Raw genomic sequence first — 26,146 nt, forward strand, 5'->3', positions numbered from 1 at the left:
ACTGGACTTTTCCTTCCATGACAGCAGGGACCTTATCCTGTCATCTCCTGGTAGCCCATTGTGTCCGGTGGGAATGTAGATGTAATATAGGTTTGAATGGAAAAACAAAAGTATTTACCTTTTTGGAATTTACTAATTCTCCTGATCATATAAATTTGTATCTTGAGATTTTTATGCAAAGGGCTTTACAAATACTTATGTAGACAGTGTATTTTAAGTCATGGTGGTTGTGCTTTAGAATGGATCTTTACCAGTTTTTACTCTTATTAATCAGTACTATAGTCTTCTACCCCATCCTTTCTTTTCCTTTCACTTTAGAAATGGAGTACCCAGGGATAGAAGTTGAAGCTGTTACCTCTGGAATTCAGAGACGTGTGAAGGACAGAATTGCAAAGACAAAGTTGAGTGTTTCTCTTGCTTCAAAGATCAAAACAAAAATATTCAGTAAGTACCTACCTTATTTTAGCAAATATGGAAAACTACGAAAATGACTACTTTGTTAGCTGGTACTTTTTCTGTTTGATCTTTTCTGTCTGAGACTTTCAGCGATTCTGCTGAATGGTTTTGCTAATCTGCCCTTGGTGATAGCTGAACTGTAAGCAGCCCATGGCTGTTCTGTCCCCAGGCAGCTCCCTCTCAGCTTGCAAAGACAATACCAATATGACTTCTCTAGAAAAGAGCTAAATAGAGTAAGAGATTTGCTCTGCATTCTGTGGCAGTCAGGTGATAAGTCATGTAGAAATGCTTGGCCAAGATCAGGTATGGTAGTACATGATTTTATATAGGCCAGAGTTCACCAAGAAAGCACTACACACTTTGAAGATGAAATGAATCCCAGCAGTAAGGTGTTAGGAAGGCAAACAGACAAATAAAACCTCAAACAACAAAAACAAGAAGAAAAACAAAAACAAATAAACAAACAAAAAGCCCATGAAGATGGGAAACTCCCCAGAATAAACTTTTTTTTGCTCTCAAAAATTGTCTCAATGGTTTATGCCCATGTTGGCTACACTGGGGAATGTACTGTCTGCCTGCTGATGTTACACCCATTACTTACGACAGAGCCAAAATGTCTAAGTATCTTTAAATCAGGGCATTGCACCTACCCGGATCTGTAGGTAAATCTGAATTAGCCAGCTTTCTACAATGGTTATTTTCTGCTTCATTAGTCAGGACCATTTGGAAAACAGCAGGAAAATGTTATTTTAGATTTTGGATGTCCTAACCGGTTGTGATCTGTTTCTCTTGAGTATGCCAAGGAGAGCCAAGTGAAAGTACTCTGTACCAAAGATAAAGTCTGTTATGGATCCTTCCTTCCTTCCTTCCTTCCTTCCTTCCTTCCTTCCTTCCTTCCTTCCTTCCTTCCTCCCTCCCTCCCTCCCTCCCTCCCTCCCTTCCTTTCCCTCCCTCCCTCCCTCCCTCCCTCCCTCTCTCTCTCTCTCTCTCTCTCTCTTTCTTTCTTTCTTTCTTTCTTTCTTGCATTTTTATTGTTACTTTTACTTTTGTACAGTCCAACTATTGCCCCACTTTTCTTTCTTTTTTTTTTAGATGCACAAAATGTTTCTCTGAATACTTAAAAAGGTTATATTTAACAAAACTTATTTTAGAAAGATATGTTAGCAAAGGCCTATAATTTTAGCACTCAAGAGACCAAGTGTGTGTGTGTGTTACTATGGAGTAAGTATGTTATTGGCATGTAGTAACTCTTAATTTAAATTATGAAAATATAATTATGATTTAATCATAATAAAGAACATAATACTCTTAAGGTGAGTTTAATCATTAACTCCTCACCAAAATGTCTTTGCTACAGTTTCAGTAACAATTTAAATCATAGTAACAAAGATTGCAGTCAGTTACTACAAAAGATATAATCATTTGGGCAGAAGTGAAGAGCCTAGAGAATTAGTCCTTTCATTTGAAGTTTAAGAAATGGCATTTGGGAGCAGAGGCAATTTTAGTGAGTTGTGGAGCCACAGAAACTTGTGCAAACATTTCAGATTGTCTACCCTACCTCCTGTGGGGTCATTGTCCTACCTTGCCTCCAGTCAAGGTGGGGAGGGCAGAGATGGGGGCAGTATCATTGCTCATCTGTGGCTGCTTTGTCTGCAGGGCTCCACTCACTTGGTCCCAGCTGCATGCCTCTCCACTTTTGTCTTCTCTCTAGCTTTTCTTTCTTCACTTTTAAGATCTGGGCACATTTTTTCTCTCTCTAAACTGTACTTATATTGCCCTCTTTTCCAACTGTCATTTGATGTCTATAAAGTAAACTGTATTTTTTTCTGAAATAATTTTGCTAAGGAATGTGGAATTTTATTCAAGAAATATAAGGTATAAGTTGAGTGTTAACTTTTTAAAAATATTTTTGCAGACAATTCTTCTATGTTCAGGATCTCTCTAAAGCACAACAACAGAGCACTAGCTCGGGCCCTTAGTAAAGAGAAAGAGAACTCTCGAAAAATTACTACCAAAAAGATGCAATTACAGAAAGAAGTAGAGAAACTGAATTTTGAGAATACCTTTCTTCGCTTAAAGCTAAATAACTTGGTATGGAAATTGTATTGTTTTGGACTCTCCATTAAAATGGAATCTTTTAACTACTTTACTATAGAAACTCTAAAAATGTTTCTTAAATTTAGTTGTTGTAGAGAATTATTTAACATCAGTATGCTGTGTAGTCTATACTAAAGGATATATACCTCTTGGTGATAGAATAGACATCTTAAATCTCGCTCTAAATGCATGCTGTGCGTACTATAAACCACTGTAACACCATGATTAACATTTGCTTGCTCACCATAAGCAAAACTTGACCCATTCATACATTTTAAAATGGTGAGTATAATTCCTCTAAATAATTGAAAGAGTCTGCACAATATTTCTGTTCTTCTTTAATCTTGCATTTCTTTGGCTACAAGCCAAATAGAATTGAGATTGTCCTTTCTTAGGTTATTCATTTTAGGTCTAAAATGAGTAGAAATTGGTTTAAAATGGAAAAAAATAGCCTTTAATACTTTGATTTAATTCATATTACTGACCAACTATGTTTGTTTTCCATGTGATATATGGTTATGTGAAAACAGAAAAATATCAGAAAATTGATAACTAGTGTCAAATGTTCAGTGTATCTGTGTGTTCATGGCTATTCTGACTGAGCACTAGTGTAGCTTTTGAGTGTAATGTGATCTCAGTTGAAAACAGTCACCAGGCATGATTTCATGTCTGTAATCCCAGTAGTTAGAAGCTGAGGCAAGAGCTTGCCACTAACAGTCTCCACTGTGTAGTTCTAGACTAACTGGGGTTACAGTGTGAGAACTTGCCTCAAAAATAAGAATAGAATCAAAACATTTTTAATTCACGTCTTCTTACATTGATGGTATCTATAAATGTATCATAACAAATTTCAAACCTTAGTTAAAAGAAGTCTTTATTTTACATGCACAGAATGAGAAGCTTAAAGAGATAGAATCACATGTGGCCAATGATTTGTTAGCTGCAATTGAAATGAGCAGTCTTTCTGAGGTAAGTGAATTCATGTGAGTAGGCCATTTTTTTTTTTTTTTTTTTTAGCAATACTAAAGATAGTTGAGATTAAATAGCATCAAGGTGTAAGATATTCAAATGTGCAAAAAACTAATAGTAATCATGTAGAATGCATCTGCTTTATAATTGGTTATTGAAATTATTTCATTAAAATCTAATTTTGATTTAAAACAATAGATTAAATTTGATTTAAAATAATAGATTAAATTTCTCTTTGGAACATGACCCACCCAAAGGATTTAGAAACAAAGTCTTAGTAGAATGGAACTTATTTTAAAATAAAAAAAATCAAAAAATTATTGGTGTGAAAATAGGTAGATCCTATTTTATACCAGTATAAATTCCAGATCATTTAAAATATTGACACAAAATAAAGCACAGACATACCTAAGAGTCATTATCATCCATACATGAGTCAGGGGAAAGTTTTTCTGTGCCTCTGAGCCTGACCTAAGGAAGAACTTACCATTCCTGTGGGCTAAGGTCAAGTCCCTCATGTCAGTGATACACATTCTCAGGATTTGGTCCACTCCCCCATTGAGCCATTTCCTATTGTTAGGCACATGGGTTGTCTTTTGCTGTTACCTTGATGTCAGTGTAGAGTACTTTTCTCTCTTATATCATTATATTTGTTTCTTTTCTGGATTATATTGTGTCAGTATGCAAAAAACTTATTATAATTCCTCTTGAAAGCACCAACAAAAGCACATTCTCCTCAGCCACTGTCTCATTCATACTTTTTCAGAGACTTATTGCCACGTTCTCCTTCCTTTTGATTCACACTTCTAAACTTCTACATCACTATGGTGTTTCTGTAAGCCACCAGTGGTACTAGGGTGACCAGATCCCAGAGGCAGCTGTTGCTGATCTTTGGACTCTCAGGACACTGTTCTCACTAAGAGCCTTCCCCTCCTGTCTGCATGTTCTTTCAGCCTGTTTTTTTTTTTTTTTTGGTTTCCTTCCCTAACTGCTAAGTTTCAGAGTGCCCAAGACTTAGTTATTAGATTTGTCTATACTCATTCTTGTTAGGTAATTTTACCACTCTTTTTTTTAATTACTAACCTAAACTGATAACTTCCAAATGTCTGTTTCCATACTACATAACACATATGTAGTAGACATGAACAACTTATGTATAATTATAACTATCTTGTATATATATTAGTGTATATCTTTGTATTTCTATTTATAGGAAGTTTCGAAGGATTACTTAACAAAAATATCAGGAGTGATTATCACTGTAAAGTATGATGAAGGATGACCTATTTTAATCTTATCTTTATACTATAATTATTTACCTCTTAAAGCCCAAAGTAAAGGCTGGGTAGTTCAGTGGTAGAATAATTAGGTGGCATGAATGGGGTCCTGAGTTATTCTTCAGAAATACACATATACAGTTCAAGAATTTTGTTCTGTTTCTGTTAGTATCCTGGTATAATTTGCTATTTTAATGGCAAGTCTAATATAATAGATTATTTCTTACCATTTTCTTTGTTTTACTCAAAAATAGTTCCATCAAAGTTCTTCTTTCCTGTCAGCTAACAAGAAACAAAGGCCGAGTAAGCAATGCAAGCCTGCGCATCTTCCATGTGCAAGGTAACTGTTTAAAGCTTGGTTACGAATTGGCTTACGTGTTTGTGCCTTAGAAGATGAGAGATTGGTCTTTGAGTGGTTTTATTTACTCACATTCTAAAAACAGAAAAAAACAATTAGAGATAATGACTTATAAATAAATAATGCATAATGTTGCTTGGTTGAGTTAAACATTTCATAGACTTCTATTGTATACTTCAGTTCAGTACACCTTTAGTTACCTGTGCTAGATTGACACTGGCTCAGAGCACAGACTGCATAAAATAATCAGTGTTCTCGGTCAGCCCCTAGATGTGCTGCTATGGTGGAAATGGGAATCGTGTGTGGTGTCTTGTTAAGGCTGGCTCTTCAGGACTCTGAGGACAGTGTCCTCAAATGCAGATAAACTAAGTAGATTGTAGTAATTGCTACTTTTAATTACATTTCTTCTGGCCTTTTTTCTTACTGAGCAAATCTGATTAACTCTTTCCACCTTTCATATCATGTATACTGTCCTAATCTGTGAGATTAACTCTCATTTTGGCTATTCTCTAGTCTAAAGTCTCTTTCCTTTTTTGATTGACTTGGTTACAAGTCATCAAAGCATACCCAATTTCAAATTGGATATATTAAACAGTAAACCCTGAGGCTGAGAAATGTGAAATGACTTAAGGAGTGACTGGAATCTTTCCATCTACTTAATAAGTTTAATGTGTTTAAGTGTATACAGTCTATAGATATTGCATAATGTATATGTAGACATGAATTGCCTAAGTGTAAAGATCTTGTATTTGTGTAGGTATATGCATGTGTATATTCCAATGCGTAGCAGAAAATTAGAACGTTCCTTAAATAAGCATTAGTAGTGATTGTCCATTGGGTATTTTGGTTAAGGGGGAAATTTTGCACTTCAGTAAAAACATTAAATAAGTAGAGGCATTTCGTATATGAATACTGTCTTTACTACAGGAGGGGAAGAACTCTCGGATCATGCCATTTATGTCTGTTTTTATTTATTCCAGTTTGTTCTATTTTATTTACGTACAATCTGAATTGCCACCATTTTGTGCCAGTACATTTTATTAATGTATTTTTAAAGTAGTGAGTTGTATTATCTTATATCTTTATATTTCCAAGAACACATTGGGTGTGTAGTGGTGCAGACTTGTAATTCCAGTGTTTGGGAGGCTGATGCAGTAAAATCTCTAAGAGTTTGAAGCCAGCCTGGGCTACATAATGATTTCCAGGCCATGTTGGGCTACACAGTTAGACCCTATCTCAGTAAACAATCCAGAAACACACAATCAAGTATATTTGTTTGCCATACAAAAAAATTTCATTATGTCCTTTAATGAGATTTTGTTTGGAATATTTTATATACATTAAAGGTAGGTTTTCACACATAAACAGCATTATATGACCTCATCCAGAAGACCCTAAAGGACAAAAGTTACCAATGATCTCAGATATATCCCTGTAGCTTCCTCCCTGATCATCACCCAATGCCTGCCTACCCAAGGATTCTGACCTTAAAACAGCATACATCAATTTTGCGTGATTCCTCTAGTGATAAAAAAGTACTTTTAAAAATGTGACTTATGCTTATCATTGTTTGTAGGAGTTATCTATATTGTAGCTGTAAGTCCTCCTCATTGCTATTAAGTATGCCACCTGCATCTCTGTTCTGCCGTTCTGCTGTGTTTCCAGCTCTGATCTGTTACAAATAAGGCCGCCACATAGAGAGATATAGGTATCTCCTGCTTGGTGAATGAATCCACATTCTATTTGGTATAGAGTACCAAATTGTTTCTGGAGAACGGTCCTAGCAGCAGTGTGTGAGCATTCCTGTCCTATATCCTTAGTGTGTAGTGGTGTTAAATTTTAGTTTTTATCTTTACTTCTCTGATGACAAATGAAGTTAAATACTTGCTCATATGTGTTCTTTTGAGTAGTATTAATTTTTACTTTGTGTATCACAAGTGTTTTTCTCTGGCTCACATCTTTTCTTTTTTTGTTTCCTTGGGATATTTAGCTGAACAGTTCTTTATAAAGCCCAATTTGTGTGTGTGTGTGTGTGTGTGTTTGTGTGTGTGTGTGTGTGTGTTTGTGTGTGTGTGTGTTTGTGTGTGTGTGTTTGTGTGTGTGTTTGTGTGTTTGTGTGTGTGTGTGTTTGTGTGTGTGTGTGTGTTTGTGTGTGTGTGTGTGTGTGTGTGCGTACATGCATGTGATGCATGTGTGTGTATCTGTGTTCCCTCCTGTTGCGGCAAATACTATAAATGAACGCCCTGCCAACTCTCCGCGGTGGTGCCAGACAGGCTGAAGACTGCTCTTGGCCACTCTCGACAACTCTCCTGCCCCCAACCCCTGCGCCCAACCTATGGTCCTACTCTGGTATCGACACTGGTGGTTTCAAAACTATTGTCCTAGCTGGGTCCACACAAATCCCACACACCCACGGGCCGCCAGCTCTCTACCATCAGCAGACCCACATTTCAGTAACCAAGTAAATCAAAACTCTTAAGGCTTAATTAACTAATCAGATTTATATAACAATAGAAACACAGTTACAAGATGCCAATACAGGCCGGGCAGTGGTGGCACATGCCTTTAATCCCAGCCCTCGGGAGACAAAGGCAGGTGGATTTCTGAGTTTGAGGCCAGCATGGTCTATAGAGTGAGTTCCAGGACAGCCATACAAAGAAACACTGTCTTGAAAAGCAAACAAACAAACAAACAAACAAACAAACTAACTAACTAACTAACTAACAAAAAGCCAATAGAGTAAAAAGCCTTATCCCAGTATTTCTAACCTTTTAAAAATACAAGAAAAATGTCAGAAGCCATTTCTCAGACCTCTCTAGCCTCCCTCCTCTCAGGCCTATGGGCCTCTTCTACAGCTCTTAGCTTTGCCCCCTATTTCCCAAAGTACAGACCCTGTCTGTACTGATGAAATTGGACAGGAAAATTCCTGCAACACTCTCCCAGTGTTCTGATTAATACTTTCTGTGACCCTTTATTAATCTTTACTGTTTACAAAGTCATTATTCTGCTTCCTACCAAAAGTGTAATATTTTCTGTTGGTGTTCAGGAATTGCCACATAGACCATGTGAGCACTGATCTCAGTTAAGCAAGAATATTTTATTGAACATACATCCCAAGTCTAATTGATTAGGACTATAAAAAAAGGACTTGTGAGCCTAATTGTGGTACCAGTCTGTTTGGGCAAGCTTTTTATAAGAAAAACCAAATCCAGTAGGTCAGAAAGCTAGAGGCAGCATGGCATTTTGGTTAACTTGACAAAGTATTATCAGCTGACATTTAAGCTGATTGATCCTAAGAGAGGTAAGAGGGGTGGTGGATGGGTGGTGAACAGGGGAGTTTCAGAGCACTGAGCTAACAGAGCATTAGTAATGCAAACATAGTGTTATGGCTTTTTGGGAGAATTTTTCAGTGTCAACCCTGGATAATTAGTCCTGGAAAGTAAAGTCTGAGAACTTGAACTTAATTTCACCTTACGAACAAAATGTAGACTGAATACAAAATGACTGTAGTTATGTTAAAAGAAGCAGGATTTCAACACTTCCCTTTTACATTGTTGTTTTAACAATTATTGGCCTGGAAAGATAGCTTAGTGGTTAAGAGCATGGTCTGCCCTTTAAGAGGTCCTGAGTTCAATTCCCAGTAACTATGTGGTGGCTCACAGCCATCTATAGTGAAATCTAGGGCCCTCTTCTGGCATGAAGGTATAGTATACATGCAGATACTCATACATTAAATAAAAAACTTAAATTATTCTTTATTGTTATTATCATTACTGTTATTACATGCATGATGGGGATGGAAAGGCACTTGCATGTGCCATAGCATATGTTTGATGGCCAGAGGATAACTTCATGAAGTTAGCTCTCTCCTTTGATCTTCACATGGGTCCTTAGGGATTGAAGTTAGGTCTCCAGCCTTGTATAGTAGGTGCTTTACCTACTTATCCATCACATCAGCTTCCCTACCTCATTTAGATCTTCAGCCTACTTAGATTTTTGGGTATGTTGTGAGGGAAGGCTGTCTTAGTTAGGGTTCTACTGCTGTGAACAAATACTGTGACCAAGGCAACTCTTATATGGATAAGGCTAGCTTATAGGTTCTAAGATTCAGTCCATTATTATCAAGGTGGGAACATGGCAGCATCTAGGCAGGCATGGTGCAGAAGTTTCTGAGAGTTCTACATCTTTACCTGAAGGCTGCTAGAAGACTGGCTTCCAGGCAGCTAGGCTGAGGGTCTTAAAGCCCACACCCACAGTGACACACCTACTCCAGCAAGGCCACACCTTCTAATAGTGCCACTCTCAAGTCTAGGCTTATAGAAACCATTACAGTGGATCAGAGTTGTTATTGTTGTTTTGTTGTTTTAGTGCGGAAATTTCATTGGCTTTGCACTATTTATTGAAAACACTATCCTTTCCTTACCTAATGACTATTTCATCTGTATCATAATGAACTGACTGGATGGATATGTAAGAGTCTGTTTCTGAACTCATTGTTCTTGTATGTGGGTCCTATCACTACCATGCTGTCTAAATGATTAATTTTCACATAAGTCTTATTGTTTCAGTCTGTGTCTCTTCATTCTTTTCATTTCTAAATATTAGTATGACTATTTTGGTCCTTTGCATTTCATAAGTAGTCTAGCAATTTGCCACAACCCCCCCCCCCAACACACACACACACACACACACACACAAAGGGATAGTTGGACAATTTACTAGGCATTGCAGGGTAATTTGATCACACTGTGAACCCTGAGATTATGTTATTTACTGGAAAAACCTGTTTCTAGTTGTGGTGTGGCTCAGCCCTAACACACATATTCAAGAACTTTCTGCTTATTGTAAACATGACTATATAAAGTCAACCATAGGTCAATTCAAGCAACCAGTTGACAAGAAGTGAACATAGGAAAACACCATAGAGAGTAAGAGGAAGTCAGGAGGACAGATAGAGAGATGGACAGGGAGTAGAAGGGAGGGTCATTCAGTTTGAAGGGTTTTTGAGATAGAGTGGAACATCAGCTAAGGAAGGAGGTGAGGTGAGTGCTCTCTCTGCCTCTCTGAGCTATCAGACTTCTGGTTCCCAAGTCTTTATTTGTAAAATCAAAACATCTGACATTCTGTTAATAAACAATAACTGAGACTATGTTCAGTTTGAGGAAAATAGAAATTTTATATAATAGTTTCATCTATAAGTGCACTGTATCACTTGGTCTACTTAGCTATTATGTGTTTTCCTCTGTTTTGTGTTGTATTGAATGAATTCCTTTGTTTTGATTGTTTGAGACAAGATTTCATGTAGCTGAGACTGGCCTTTAATTACTGTTACTCTGCCTCCACTTCTGGAATGCTGGGGTTTCAGGCTTGTTTCAGAACACTTGATGCAGTTGTTTATTAAATTATGTTTTCTTCTTGATATTAGCTAGCAAAAATACAATTAATTTTCAGATACTGTCCTGTTTCCAGTGAACTTGTTAATTCTAACAGTTTATTGGACTATCTCTTTGAATTTTCTATTAATATACTTTTGTTATTTGTATATAAGAACCATTTTCTTTCCCCTTTGCAAGCCATTTTTCTTTTCCTTTTTCTTACTTTATTGCAATCACTACTTGTTCAAAGTTGGAAAAGTCATAACAGGCATTCTTTTTTAATTTTTTTTTTTTTAGACCTGTTGGTGGTTCTACATAAACAGTTCCTGCCAGGGTGACAGGACTTAGGCACAGTGCCACAGCCAGGCAATACACCTACATCCCCAACATCTCAGTTTGAATACAACATGTCAAACTGCCCTTGGCCAGCAGAAGAGGGTAGGCTCCAGCAGTCAGTTCTCTAGGGGTGCATAGTTCAGCAGTTTTGCAATCAGGTCCACATGTGCCAGCAGCATGTGGTGGCAGCCATAGTGCTTTAGACCCAGAGCATCCAGGGTATCCCCCTCGGTGTACCTGGCCTGCAGCAGACCCAGGTAGGTTTCCCATTTGTGGTGACAGTCTTTCCACAGGTGAAGCAGCGCACTGGGATGATCTTGGCAGCATCTGGTGTGCAGGCTGCTGGCAGCAGTTTTTCCAACAACAGGCATTCTGTGATTCCACTGTTAGGGATGATGTGAACACTTGGATTTTCTAGATCTTGTCAGATTAAAAAAGTTCCAGGATGAGACAAAATATCACAAGTTCAAGGCAAACTAAAAGCTTAGGAGAAGTTATCTAAGCCCACAGTTTGTTTGCATTCCTTCATTCTTTATTATTGTGTATATGTGCATGTATATGGTAGGTGGGTGTGAGTATAGCTGTGCCTCAGAATGTGTAAGAGGTCAGAGGACAACTTTCAATGGTCATTTGTTTTCCTTCCACTGTGGGCTCTAGGGGTCAAATTCAGGTCCCCAGACTTGTATGGCAACCACTTTTACCCAATAGACTTTCTCACTGGCCCGAAGCCTATAGTTTTTGTTTGTTTGTTTTTGTTTTTTTTGTCAAAACCTTTTTGATATCATCCCATTCCTCTTGCTAAAATTTAGACATTCAGATCTCTTATTTCTTGATCAGGTTTTTAACTTTTCTTTAAAGAATCCTTCCATTTCTATTTTTCAGTCATCTAAAGTGTCATTTATAGTGAGTCAGGGGCAGCTGCTCTGCACAATAAGACTGTCTCAGAAAAAAAGGAAGCTCAAAAACTCGTTGCTGAGAATTTCTTCCTGAATAGCTATTGAATTAATCATGTGAGTTTTCTTTTTTTGCTATTGAAAAGATACTTTTTTATTTTTATAATGAATTCTTAATTTTCTCTATTCATATAAAAATACAATGAATTGGTTAATTACTAATAGTAATATATATCATTACTAATTATATATATAATTGCTAATTATATATACATATACATATACATATACATATACATATACATATACATATACATATACATATACATATACATATACATATACATATACATATACATATACATATACATATACATATACATATATATATCATGTGTATACATACACATGATATGTGTAGGGGGGTGCAAATACATGGCATATCTGTGAAGATCAGAAAACAACTTGGTGGAGTCTGTTTCCATTTTTACATAGGTCCTAGGAATTGAACCCAGGTCATCAGGATTTCCAAGACAAATACCTTATCTGCTGAGCCATGTCTCTCTATGATCTATTTTAGAATTCCTTCTCTGCATCACAAAATTATTATCGTTGCTTTAACGGTGTGTTACATATGTTTTATAATGAAAATATTAATTTTCTTTTCTTGCAATTCTTTTTCAGGTTTACGTATTTCAGTTATGCTGACTGATAAACATTCTTTTCTAATTCAGGAAGTGTATTACAAAGTGGTATTATTTTTCTTTAAGAGCTTAAGAAAAGTTACCTCAGCCTATAGCTTTCATGCAAAGAAGTTTTGAGAATATGCTATTTTTTTAAAAAAAATATATTATTTGTGTGTGTGTGAGTGCAGATGCTTGTGGAGACTAGAGGCTGATCCTCCCAGGGCTGAAGTTAAATGTAGTTGTGAGCTGCCCAGTATAGGTGGTAGAACCAAACTCAGGTCCTCAGGAAGAATAGTAACTGCTAGGCCATCTCTCCAGTACCTATCCCATTTCTTTAATAATCTCTATGTTATATTTATCACATTTTTACTTGTTCTTCAAATAATTTTTCAATTTTTTTTCTAAATGGTCAGACTATTGGTACAAGTATAATGATACCTTTTTCTTTCTATGTAATTTTTGTAAAACACAGAATTTCTTATTTCATTCTCCCTTGCCTTTAGGGTTCTATTAACTTCAGAAAATGATGATGATGATGGTGCTGATGATAAATGGAATACAAAGTGTAGCAACAGAATTATATCAAAGACCTCACCTGATACTACTTCTTTGGTATCAAGACAACCTTTATCCATACATCAATGTAATTTGGAAGTATTCCTTCCTAAAGAAGGTAATCAGAAAACATGTAGTTCAGGTCATTCAGAACATACTTCATGTGTTGATGTACTTCCTAATGGTAAGATTGTTTTTAAAACTTTATGTAGCCTTTCTTAAGCGCAACAATGTATAAACAGTTTATCCATTAGGTAGATCTTTTATATAGGTAACTTGCACTTGCTAACTTCTACCATTTAAAACTGCTGGTGAAAATTTCAACTTGAAGTAAACGTCCTGAGATCCATGGGCACCTAATACTGTTAGTCTAGAAGCAGTCTTCAAAAATGAGCAGGACTAAGCTTTCCATTTTGCTTAGCTTGTAATTTGAAAATGCCATTACATTTATATGTTTAGTTTCATCTCCTTTTCATGGATATGAAAAATGTTCATCTAGGTGAATATAGTGAATTTTTCAAGGTCATAACCCATTAGTGATTATGATGGTTAGTTTTGACTTTCAAGCTGACATAGTCTAGAATCATCTGGAAAGAGAATCTCAATGAGAGACAGTCTACATCAAGTTTGCCTGTGAACATGACTGGAGAATTATCTTGATTTTACTGAGTTGGGAAGAGTTGTCCACTCTGGGTGATACCTTGAAATCCTTGGCAGGAGATCCTTAACTATTTAAGAGTGAAGAAGGCAAACTGAGTACAAGCTTGTATCATTCATTGCTCTCTTCTCAAGACTCTGAGTGTGGGTGGCTATCTGCTTCAAATTCCTGCCTCTTTGATTTCCTTGCAATGATGGGCTGTAGCCCAGAACTGTGAACCAAATAAATTCTCCTTTAAGGTTTTATTGTCTGTATTTTACCAGAGCAACAGAAATGAAAATATCATAGTGCTAATGAACTTGAGTAATGACTTAGTAAGGAAACATGATAACACTTAATTTTATTACACGGTCTTCCTTATTGATAATCCTGTAATGTAGTCTATAGTGCTTACGCATTGGTTAAATATTAACAAACTAGAATACAGAAACTTAATTTGCCATGGACCAGTGCTTAATGGACCCTCCTCAATCCCTGCTAATCAAGGTCTTGGACAGATGGGCATAGAGTGGGCAGGAATGGGGATGACAAACAGATGGGACATGAGAGAGTGTGTTGAATCTGAGTGTAATTTGTCAAATCGAGCATCAAACTTTTTATACAGAAGAATAACAAGAAACCAGGTGAACATATCTGCTAAGTTACAGTGACACAAAACAAAAGGAATGCATTCGTCAAAAGATGGTGGGGAGAATGGAGATAGGTGTAATGCTAGTCTATTGTTAAATCCACCACCAGGGGTTCTTAGTAAATGCCTGATTATGTGTTCCTTTGGGCCTAGTGAAGAAAACTGTCCCAGGGGGATTCCCTAACTCTTTCATGGTTACCCCGCCTCTTCCTATTCCATAAGCCATTGTGTATTCCCTTGTTTGGGTGAGACTAAGTAATCACTCTGCTGACTAGCCCTGAGCTATTCTAGCTCAGTTCTTTGTAATGCCTAATTAGTTTCATGTCTGTACTAGAAGTAAATTTGAATGTTACTGAATAGGTAACCTTCTCACTGAATTCCTACTGAATTCCAAGACCTTAGGCTTCAAGGATTTTCTAGGACATTGGAGCAGTGGTAGAGGCTTACCTATGTCAGAATTCAATCTTTAAAGGCACTTATAATAAAACAATACTGAAAGAGAGCATACATCATACTAACTCGGGGGGATGGGGTTTGAGGATATAGGCTATGAGAATGCCAAGATTCCAGGAGGCTGAGTTTCCTTGAAACTCTTAATTGTTAAGAGCAATTGTTAAGCTTAGAGCACAGTATTTTTCCTTTTCACAGTCTTAGGTATCCTCCCCACCAGAGTTACTGTTATTATTTGTGGCCATGGTCTCCTTCAGCTCTAGAAGTAGGAATTAATGGCTCTATTGTAGTATATACCCATTCCAATCTTGGGGTGGAGGCTAAATGAATGCTCAGTAGTATGCATTTCTCAAGGATTTAGATGTAAAATGTGACCTGGGAGTACTCCAGTTAGTCTAATTTTTATTAGCATGAATTCTGAATAAGGGTCTGAGAAGAACAGATTCTCAGAAGTTCTCTCTGTGAAACAGCTAAGTATCCGCTTTGTTTACTATAGATTATTCCTTATTTTTTTGTTTTTCTTTATTTTGTAGAGAGGCATTGTCACTCAGATGGAAGTCCTAAGAGTTCTCCAAGTGAGATGAAAACTGGTCCATCTCCCAACCTCAGAAGGGAAGAAAAATTAACACTTAAAAATATTACTCAGAGGAAGAAGTGTATGTCTTCAACAGCAGACATACTGTATGTGACAGATTTAGATCATCAACCAATATCAAGTCCAGGATCAAATTGGAATAATGAGATAAATGGCTATACTAATGAAACCAGTAATAACACACGAAGAAATACCGAGTGTTTTCTTGACTTACCTTCTGAATCTTCCAGTGAGCGAAATGTAAAGCACATGGAGCAAGTGCAGAAAACTGACAACTTTCATTTTCATAACACTGTGTCTGAAGCCGCTGATGTGGAGTTAACTGCTATTGATGTAGGCAAGATTGTAACAGTTTCAAAAAGCAATAAAAATCAAAATAAGAAAAAGGCAGATTGTAGAAAGGAGACTTTCAGAAAAGTGAAAGGTGCAAGCCCTGATAAAAAGAGAGAAAGCTCAAAGAGAGAATGTAAAGATGGTTCAGAAGTAGGTGCTGAGGAAGAGACTGATGAAACCAGAGCAGAAAGAGGCTCTGGTGTCCTGGATGGCAGAGGGGATTCAGAAGAACCAAACTGCATTTCCAGTACTGAGCAGCCATCTCAGGTAAACACACAAAAGAAAATAGCCCTCCAGAACAGCTCAGGTCAGGAGAACATTCAAAATAAAAAGAGGAGGCAAACATATACGACAGATGAGCAAGAGGAAACATACCCTTTCTCCAGACATTCAGTCAAATTCCTTCAAGATGGTAAATTTGATCTGTGTCAGAAAACCCTATATCATAATTTAAGTAAGCCTTCTCAACAGACATTTGTGATTCATACATCAGAAAAAGGTAACTTATTTCCAAATCAAGAAGATAAGGACACCATTTCTGAAAACCTAGAAGTTACAAATGAATTTCATATAGCTGATCATTCCATCAGAGAAAATGTATGTGATCATGAGACCCAGACAACATTGGGCTTGAGAAAGTATGTTAATGCTCAACAAAATCAAACAAAGAAGACTAAGCAGAAAATAAATCGAGGAACAAAAATAATTTCTATCAGGAACCAAATATATGAGGACAACGATAAAGATATTCACTTCCTAGAAAAAGGAAACTTTCCCTTCCAAACCCAAGCAGGTAAAGTGACCACCAGTGGAAGTCCAGAAGCTACAGAAGAATTTGATACACCTCTTCTCTTCACAAGAGATGATGGAAGCTTGCGTGACTGTAAGACCCAGAATGTTATGGATCTGCACAAGCAAATTACTGGTATATACCCTGCTCATGATGAGTTTCAAATTATCAAAAGTCCTAGGCAGAAAGTAAATCGCAAGACAGAAGTAATTTCTGGAGTGAATTGTTTTAGTAGTGACAAAGGTGTTCATTGTTCAGAAAAGGATGAGTCTTTCTTGCTACAACAGGATAAAGACATTCTTGGAACCTTAAAAGACTTCAGTGAATCTGATATGCCTGCTCTTTGTAACCAAGATAGGGCAAAGCCATATAAGTCTAAAATGCTCTTGGGGTTGAAAAAACATGACCGTGATATGCAGCCTGCTTGTCAAGATGATTCAAAAATAGATGAGAAGCTTAGACAAAAGGCAAATCAAAAGACAGAAATAATTTCTAAAATCACCCAAATACATGGCAATGATGGAGGAAGTGCACATGACCCACTAAATAAGAAGCTTGGTCAGAAGGTTCATATGTCAGAAATCATTTCTCAAATGAACCAGATATATGAGTCTACTATTGAAGATGGGGATGGCCTTAAAAGCTCTGTCAAAGATTGCCAAGATGTTATAAGTTGTGACTTGGGGGAAATCAACAGTAATAAGAAGGAAAATTGTGATCCAATTCAAGATCCTTGCACACTGGTTAAAAAAACAAAGAGAAAGAGATCATGTAAAGCAGGGAGCAGTTTGGCAGGAGACAAGAACAGGTGTAGTTTTCCGTTAACAGATTCTTCCCAGGTGTCGGTCACATTAGACTCCGGCTTAAGACACCATCCAAATGAAGCAGATACTGGTCCTGGAGAGCGGACTAACCTGCCAAAGAAGCAGAAACCAAGCATTGTGAGTTCACCGGAAGATGCTTTCTCTGTGAGTGTGGGAAAAGCAAGAAGCAACCCAGCCAAAGCAGTTAGTGAAATGACATCCAAATTAAAGAAAAGAAAGACTCATCTAGGTTGTTCTCCTGAAATCCATGGAACAGTGGAGATAACACCCAAAACTGACCTCACTAAGACTGTTGACTCCCAACAGACTGAGAAGGAGAACTATTTGGAGAATGATAAAATTGCCAAGAGTAAGCCAGATTTCTGTACGAAGGTGTTGAAACCTTTAACTGAGACATGTTCATCTAACATAAAGAATTCTTCCTTGGACTGTATGTGTAAGAGTTCGCTACCTTTGAGTATTTCTTCTAGTAAAACCTTGACTCTGGAAGAAAATTCTTCCCTGGAGAATACATGCATCCTTCAAGTAGGTGATGACACTCATGAGAAGATAAAGGCAGGCACTCATAATCCCCACAGAACACAAATGTCTAGACCAGGTAGGCCAGAGTTTTAGAACTGTATTCTTTTCATGGAACCAGTGGTGTATTTTCAGTTGAAACAGGCATTTTAGTGAAAATTTTAAGATAGTATCAATATCATCATCTATAGAAACAGAAGTGAAAGTTTGTACGTTGAGAAGGTAACAGATTATCTTGGGCATTTGAAATATAAAACCTGAGTTAGCCTTTACTATAAAGTTATCTAATAATGACATTAGGCAGATAAAGCCTCTCTTTATGAGATTGGAGGAAATGTTTTAAATGAATGTATCAGGAATTGTATTGAATTTATTCTACTGAAGACAAGTTTTATAAAAGTGGGGCTTAGTCCAGCAGCTTATATTTAATGGGATCAGAAAAATGTAAAGGTTAACAGATGCAGTATGTGGTAAATGGTTTTAAAAGCAGCACTAAGCTAAGGATGTATAGCGAGAAATTTTGATTAGAGGAAATTGCAAAGACAGCAAGTAGGTAGCGTTTTAGATTAATGGATAAGCAAGATTTTTAGCATTAGTGTCTACTTTTGTTTAACTGATTATTAAAATAATAGTTATTATAAATAATAAAAATCAGGAGAAATCCCACTAAAATGGGAATCACCATTTACCATTGTACATGGACTTGAATTTGTGAATTTTTTTTAATTTATTATTTTTATTACGTATTTTCTGCATTTACATTTCCAGTGCTATCTCAAAAGTCCCCCATAACCTCCCACCCCACTCTCCTACCCACCCACTCACACTTCTTGGCCCTGGTGTTCCCCTATACTGAGGCATGTAAAGTTTGCAAGACCAATGGGCCTATCTATCCAATGATGGCTGACTAAGTCATCTTCTGATACATATGCAACTAGAGACACAAGCTCCGGGGGTACTGGTTAGTTCATATTGTTGTTCCACCTATAGGGTTGCAGATCCCTTTAGCTTCTTGGGTATTTTCTCTAGCTCTTCCATTGGGGGCCCTGTGATCCATCCAAAAGCTAACTGTGAGTATCCACTTCGGTGTTTGCTAGGCCCCGGCATAGTCTCACAAGAGACAGCTATATCAGGGTCCTTTCAGCAAAATCTTCTTAGTGTATGCAATGGTGTCAGCATTTAGAAACTGATTATGGGATGGATCTCTGGATATGGCAGTCTCTAGATAGTCCGTCCTTTCTTTCAGCTCCAAACTTTGTCTCTGTAACTCTTTCCATGGGTGTTTTGTTCCCAATTCTAAGAAGGGGCAAAGTGTCCACACTTTGGTCTTCTTTCTTCTTGAGTTTAATGAGTTTCCCAAATTGTATCTTATATCTTGGGTATTCTAAGTATCTGGGCTAATATCCACTTATCAGTGAGTACATATCATGTGAGTTCTTTTGTGATTGGGTTACCTCACTCAGGATGATGCCCTCTAGGTCCAACCAATTGTCTAGGAATTTCATAAATTAATTATTTATAATAGCTGAGAAGTACTCAACTGTGTAAATGCACCACATTTTTTGTATCCATTCCTCTGTTGAGGGACATCTGGGTCCTTACCAGCTTCTGGCTATTATAAATAAGGCTGCTATGAACATAGTGGAGCATGTGTCCTTCTTACCGGTTGGAACATCTTCTGGATATATGCACAGGAGAGGTATTGCTGGATCCTCCGGTAGTACTATGTCCAATTTTCTGAGGAACCACCAGACTGATTTCCAGAGTGGTTGTACAAGCTTGCAATCCCACCAACAATGGAGGAGTGTTCCTCTTTCTACCCATCCTTGCCATCATCTGCTGTCACCTGAATTTTTGATCTTAGCCATTCTGACTGGTGTGAGGTGGAATCTCAGGGTTGTTTTGATTTGCATTTCCCTGATGATTAAGGATGCTGAACATTTTTTCAGGTGTTTCTCAGCCATTCGGTATTCCTCAGGTGAGAATTCTTTGTTAAGCTCTGCACACCATTTTTTAATGGAGTTATTTGATTTACTGGAGCCCACCTTCTTAGTTCTTTATATATATTGGATATTAGTCCCTTATCTGATTTAGGATAGGTGAAGATCCTTTCCCAATCTGTTGGTGGTCTTTTTGTCTTATTGACAGTGTCTTTTGCCTTACAGAAACTTTGCAATTTTATGAGTTCCCATTTGTCGATTCTCAATCTTACAGTACAAGCCATTGCTGTTCTATTCAGGAATTTTTCCCCTGTGCCGATGTCTTTGAGGATTTTCCCCACTTTCTCCTCTATAAGTTTCACTGTCTCTGGTCTTATGTGAAGTTCCTTGATCCACTTAGATTTGACCTTAGTACAAGGAGATACGAATGGATCAATTCGCATTCTTCTACATGATAACCACCAGTTGTGCCAACACCATTTGTTGAAAATGCTGTCTTTTTTCCACTGGATGGTTTTAACTCCCTTGTCAAAGATCAAGTGACTATAGGTGTGAGGGTTCATTTCTGGGTTTTTCAATTCTATTCCATTGGTCTACTTGTCTGTCACTATACCAGTACCATGCTGTTTTTATCACAATTGCTCTGTAGTACAGCTTTAGGTCAGGCATGGTGATTCCCCCAGAGGTTCTTTTATCCTTGAGAAGAGTTTTTGCTATCCTAGGTTTTTTGTTATTCCAGATGAATCTGCTGATTTCCCTTTCTAATTCATTGAAGAATTGAGTTGGAATTTTAATGGGGATTGCATTGAATCTGTAGATTGCTTTTGGCAAGATAGCCATTTTTACAATGTTGATCCTGCCAATCCATGAGCATGGGAGATCTTTCCATCTTCTGAGATCTTCTTTAAATTCTTTCTTCAGAGACTTGAAGTTCTTAGCATACAGATCTTTCACTTCCTTAGTTAGAGTCATGCCAAGGTATTTTATATTATTTGTGACTATTGAGAACGGTGTTGTTTCCCTAATTTCTTTCCCAGCCTATTTATCCTTTGTGTAGAGAAAGGCCATTGACTTGTTTTAGTTAACTTTATATCCAGCTACTTCACTGAAGATGTTTATCAAGTTTAGGAGTTCTCTGGTGGAATTTTTAGGGTCACTTATATATACTATCATATCATCTGCAAAGAGTGATATTTTGACTTCTTCCTTTCCAATTTGTATTTCCTTGATCTCCTTTTGTTGTCGAATTGCTCTGGCTAGGATTTCAAGTACAATATTGAATAGGTAGGGAGAAGGTGGGCAGCCTTGTCTAGTCCCTGATTTTAGTGGGAATGCTTCCAGCTTCTTGACATTTACTTTGATGTTGGCTACTAGTTTGCTGTACATTGCTTTTATCATGTTTAGGTATGGGCCTTGAATTCCTGATCTTTCCACGACTTTTATCATGAATGGGTGTTGGATTTTGTCAAATGCTTTCTCAGCATCTAACGAGATGATCATGTGGTTTTGTCTTTGAGTTTGTTTATATAGTGGATTATGTTGATAGATTTCTGTATATTGAACCATCCCTGCATCCCTGGGATGAAACCTACTTGGTCAGGATGGATGATTGTTTTGATGTGTTCTTGGATAAGTTACTGAGAATTTTATTGAGGATTTTTGCATCGATATTCATAAGGGAAATTGGTCTGAAGTTCTCTATCTTTGTTGGGTCTTTCTTTGGTTTAGTTATCAGAGTAATTGTGGCTTCAGAGAATGAATTGGTTAGAGTCCCTTCTGCTTCTATTTTGTGGAATAGTTTGTGAAGAACTGGAATTAGATATTCCTTGAAGGTCTTATAGGACTCTGCACTAAACCCATCTGTTCCTGGGCTATTTTTGGTTGGTAGACTATTAATGACTGCTTCTATTTCTTCAGGGGATATAGGAGTGTTTAGGTCATTAACCTTATCCTGATTTAACTTTCGTACCTGGGATCTGTCTAGAAATTTGTCCATTTCTTCCAGGTTTTCCAGTTTTGTTGAGTATAGCCTTTTGTAGAAGGATCTGATGGTATTTTGGATTTCTTCAGGATCTGTTGTTATGTCTCCCTTTTCATTTCTGATTTTGTTAATTAAGATGCTGTCCCTGTGCCCTCTAGTGAGTCTGCTTAAGGGTTTATCTATCTTGTTTATTTTCTCAAAGAACCAGCTCCTCATTTGGTTGAATCTTTGAATAGTTCTTCTTGTTTCCACTTGGTTGATTACACCCCTGCATTTGATTATGTCCTGCTGTCTACTCCTCTTGGGGAATTTGCTTAGTTTTGTTCTAGAGCTTTTAGGCTGCTTGTGTGTGCCCTCTCTAGTTTCTTTTTGGAGGCACTCAGAGCTATGAGTTTTCCTCTTAGAAATGCTTTCATTGTGTCCCATAAGTTTGGGTATGTTGTGGTTTCATTTTCATTAAACTCTAAAAAGTCTTTAATTTCATTCTTTATTCCTTCCTTGACCAAGGTATCATTGAGAAGTGTGTTGTTCAGTTTTCACATGAATGTTGGCTTTCTATTATTTATGTTGTTATTGAAGATCGGCTTTAGTCCATGGTGATCTGATAGGATGCATGGGACAATTTCAATATTTTTGAATTTGTTGAGGCCTGTTTTTTGACCAATTATATGGTCAATTTTGGAGAAGGTACCATGAGGTGCTGAGAAGAAGGTATATCCTTTTGTTTTAGGATAAAATGTTCTGTAGATATCTGTTAAGTTCATTTGTTTCATAACTTCTATTAGTTTCAATGTGTCCCTGTTTAGTTTCTGTTTCCATGATCTGTCCATTGTTGAAAGTGGTGTGTTGAAGTCTCATAGTGTTATTATTTGAAGTTCAATGTGTGGTTTGAGTTTTTATAAAGTTTCTTTAATGAATGTGGCTGCCTTTGCATTCGGGGCATAGATATTCAGAAATGAGAGTTCCTCTTGGAGGATTTTACCTTTGTTGAGAATGAAGTGTCCCTCCTTGTCTTTTTTGATAACTTTGGGTTGGAAGTCGATTTTATTCCACATGAGAATGGCTATTCCAGCTAGTTTCTTAAGACCATTTGCTTGTAAAATTGTTTTCCAGCCCTTCATTCTGAGTTAGTGTCTGTCTTTTTCCTTTAGATGGGTTTCCTGTAAGCAGAAAAATGTTGGGTACTGTTTTTGTAGCCAGTCTGTTAGTCTATGTCTTTTTATTGGGGAATTAAGTCCATTGATATTAAGAGATATTAAGGAAATGTTATTGTTGCTTCCTATTATTTTTGTTGTTAGAGATGACATATTGTTCTTGTGGCTGTCTTCTTTTTGGTTTGTTGAAGGATTACTTTCTTGCTTTTTCTAGGGCGTGGTTTCCGTCCTTGTATTTTTCTTTCTGTTATTATCCTTTGAAGGGCTGGATTTGTGGGAAGATAATGTGTGAATTTGGTTTTGTGGTGGAATACTTTGGTTTCTTCATCTATGGTAATTGAAAGTTTGGCTTGGTATAGTAGCCTGGGCTGGCATTTATGTTCTCTTAGTGTTTTTATAACATCTGTCCAGGATCTCCTGACTTTCATAGTCTCTGGTGAAAAGTCTGGTATAATTTTGATAGGCCTGCCTTTATATGTTACTTGACCTTTCTCCCTTACTGCTTTTAATATTCTCTCTTTATTTAGTGCATTTGCTCTTCTGATTATAATGTGTTGGGAGGAATTTCTTTTCTGGTCCAGTCTATTTGGAGTTCTGTAGGCTTCTTGTATATTCATGGGCATCTCTTTCTTTAGGTTTGGGAAGTTTTCTTCTATAATTTTGTTGAAGATATTTGCTGGCCCGTTAAGTTGAAAATCTTCATTCTTATCTATTCCTATTATCCATAAGTTTGGTCTTCTCATTGTGTCCTGGATTTCCTGGATGTTTTGAGTTAGGATCTTTTTGCATTTTGCATTTTCTTTGATTGTTGTGCTGATGTTCTCTATGGAATCTTCTGCACTTTTGATTCTCTCTTCCATCTCTTGTATTTTGTTGCTGATTGTGGCATCTATGGTTCCAGATTTCTTTCCTAGGTTTTCTCTCTCCATCGTTGCATCACTTTGGGTTTTCTTTATTGTGTCTATTTCCCTTTTTAGGTCTACTATTGTTTTGTTCATTTCCATTACCTGTTTAGATGTGTTTTTCTGTTTTTCTATAAGGACTTGTAACTCTTTAGTAGTATTCTCCTGTATTTCTTTAAGTGAGTTATTAAAGTCCTTTTTGATGTCCTCTACCATCATCATGAGATATGCTTTTAAATCTGGGTCTAGCTTTTCGGGTGTGTTGAGGTGTCCAGTACTGGGTGAGGGGAGAGTGCTGCATTCTGATGACGGTGAGTGGTCTTGGTTTCTGTTAGTAAGATTCTTATGTATGCATTTCAGCATCTGATAATCTCTGGAGTTAGTTGTTATAGTTGTCTCTAGTTAGAGATTGTTCCTCTCGTGATTTTGTTAGCCTCTATCAGCAGACATGGGAGACTAGATCTCTCCCCTGAGTTTCAGTGGTCAGAGCACTCTCTGCAGGCAAGCTCTCCTCTTACAGGGAAGGTGCACAGATACGTGGCGTTTGGACCTCCCTCCTGCCGAAGATGAAGGCCCAAAAGAGGACCTGTCCCAGAAGCTGTGTTGCTTCGGCCTGTCACAGAAGCTGTTAGCTTCTGTAGTCCACACTCTCATCTGCACAGACTAATCTCAGAAGGATCTGGGCACCAAGATGGCTCCCCCAGGAGCTCTAGCAAAGCCCTCCCTGGTAGATCGGACACCTCTCCTTTGGCAGGGAAGAAGCCTGGATGTCTGGAGCCTGAAACAGGGTCTGTCTCAGAAGCTGTCCTCTAGGTACCTTATGGGTGTCTGCCGACTCTGCTCCCAGGTGACCAAGTGCTGGCGCAGACCAGAAGAGACTTGTGACCCTGATCAGGCCAGGTTTCCTGCTTCTCTAATGGTGTCTCAAGTCCCTCAGGATTGGATTGGAACAAAAGTTGTGTTCCACTCACCGGTGATCCTAAGGTCGCATGGAGTGTCCTCTAGGGGGCCTTGGGGGTGTCCGTGGACTCTGCGGCAAAGGTGATCCAGTGCTGGCACCGACCGGAAGGGACTTGTGACTTTGGTCAGGCCAGGTTTCCTGCTTCCCTAATGCTGTCTCAGGTCCTGCGAGATTGGATTGGAACAGAAGTTGTGTTCCCCTCTCCAGTGGTCCTAAGATCACGTGGAGAGTCCTCTAGGGGGCCTTGGGGGTGTTGGCTGACTCCACACCCAAGGTGACCCCGAATTTGTGAATCTTTAAACACATTCTTGAAATCATATTTCTATACTACTAATTCTCCCACTTATCCTCAATGTTCAGTCATGAGGATTTCATCAGAGATTTTATAACATGAGACATTCTTATGTAGAAGTGTTTCTTCTTGGAACCAACATTTCACTGTGTCTATAGAACACTAGAATTTTGATGCTAAGGCTAATCTAGATAAAAGGGACCCAAAGCAGAAGAATCCCAAGAGTCTGAGTAGTAGGTATGTTAGAGGAATAAGGATATCTTTGCTTGTCTCATGGTGTAACACATGAGTGTTCACACAGTTCTGTATGTTTTGAAGTGAGTGTGCAGAGATTTGTGTAGGTGATGAAGACTTGAGCCATAAAGAGCTTTTGTGATTTCAGAGACAAAACATTCAAGATCTTTTTGTTGGTGTCCTAGATAGTTTTATGCCAGCTTGACACAAGGTAGAGTCAATTTCAGTGAAGGACTGTCTGTTGAAAAATGCCTCTTGTAGGCAAATCCTGTAAAGCATTTTCCAGATTAGTGATTGATGTGGAAGGGCCCAGCCCACTGTGAGTGGAGCTGTCCTTTGGCTGCTGGTTCTGGAATCTATAAGAAAGCAAACTGGTCAGTAAGCAGCACCCTCCATGGCCCCTGCATAGGCTGCTGCCTCTAGGTTCCTGCCTTGATTTCCTTCTGTGATGGACTGCGCTTTGGAACTGAGAGTGAAGAAAACCCTTTCCTCTCCTAGTTGCTTTCCATCATGGACATTATCACAGCAATGAAAACCTAAGTAATGTCTTACAATTGGTTTATTTTACATTTCAGCTCCTCTTTCTCTCAAAATTGAATTTTTTAAGTTTTAAAATTTGATCACTTTTAATGGTAAACTCTATTGATCTCATACTTTTTCCATATCTTTACATATGCTTGTACAGATATTTGTGAAAATATTATTTTTAGGTAGCAGAACGTCCCTGGTCTTGGTGGATACCAGTTCTGTTTCGAGTAACACTGCTAACCCTGAGAATGAGTCAGAAGAGCAGTCTTCACCCCCGAGGAGAAGGAAAAGACAGTGCGTCCCTCTCAACCTGACAGAGCCAAGCCTTAAAAGGCAAGTTTTGCAGTGTTGTTAA

The 26,146-nt window shown here is 37.7% G+C and overlaps 1 protein-coding gene and 1 pseudogene across 1 annotated transcript; one reads left to right on the top strand and one right to left on the bottom strand.

Moving 5' to 3' along the window:
* The first annotated feature begins 320 nt into the window (after window positions 1–320).
* LOC110300628 (shugoshin 2A-like) lies at window positions 321–26,146 on the top strand. The gene is made up of 7 exons (XM_021170878.2): window positions 321–444; window positions 2,372–2,547; window positions 3,445–3,522; window positions 5,054–5,139; window positions 12,951–13,186; window positions 15,272–17,878; window positions 25,974–26,146. The coding sequence occupies exons 1-7, from the start codon at window positions 321–323 to the stop codon at window positions 26,144–26,146; spliced, it is 3,480 nt and encodes a 1,159-aa protein (XP_021026537.1).
* Window positions 10,985–12,319, bottom strand: LOC110300049 (DNA-directed RNA polymerases I, II, and III subunit RPABC5 pseudogene; annotated as a pseudogene).

Source organism: Mus caroli, unplaced genomic scaffold (assembly GCF_978045245.1).
Source record: "Mus caroli unplaced genomic scaffold, Mus_caroli_1 scaffold_10, whole genome shotgun sequence".
NCBI classification, from domain to species: Eukaryota; Metazoa; Chordata; class Mammalia; order Rodentia; family Muridae; genus Mus; species Mus caroli.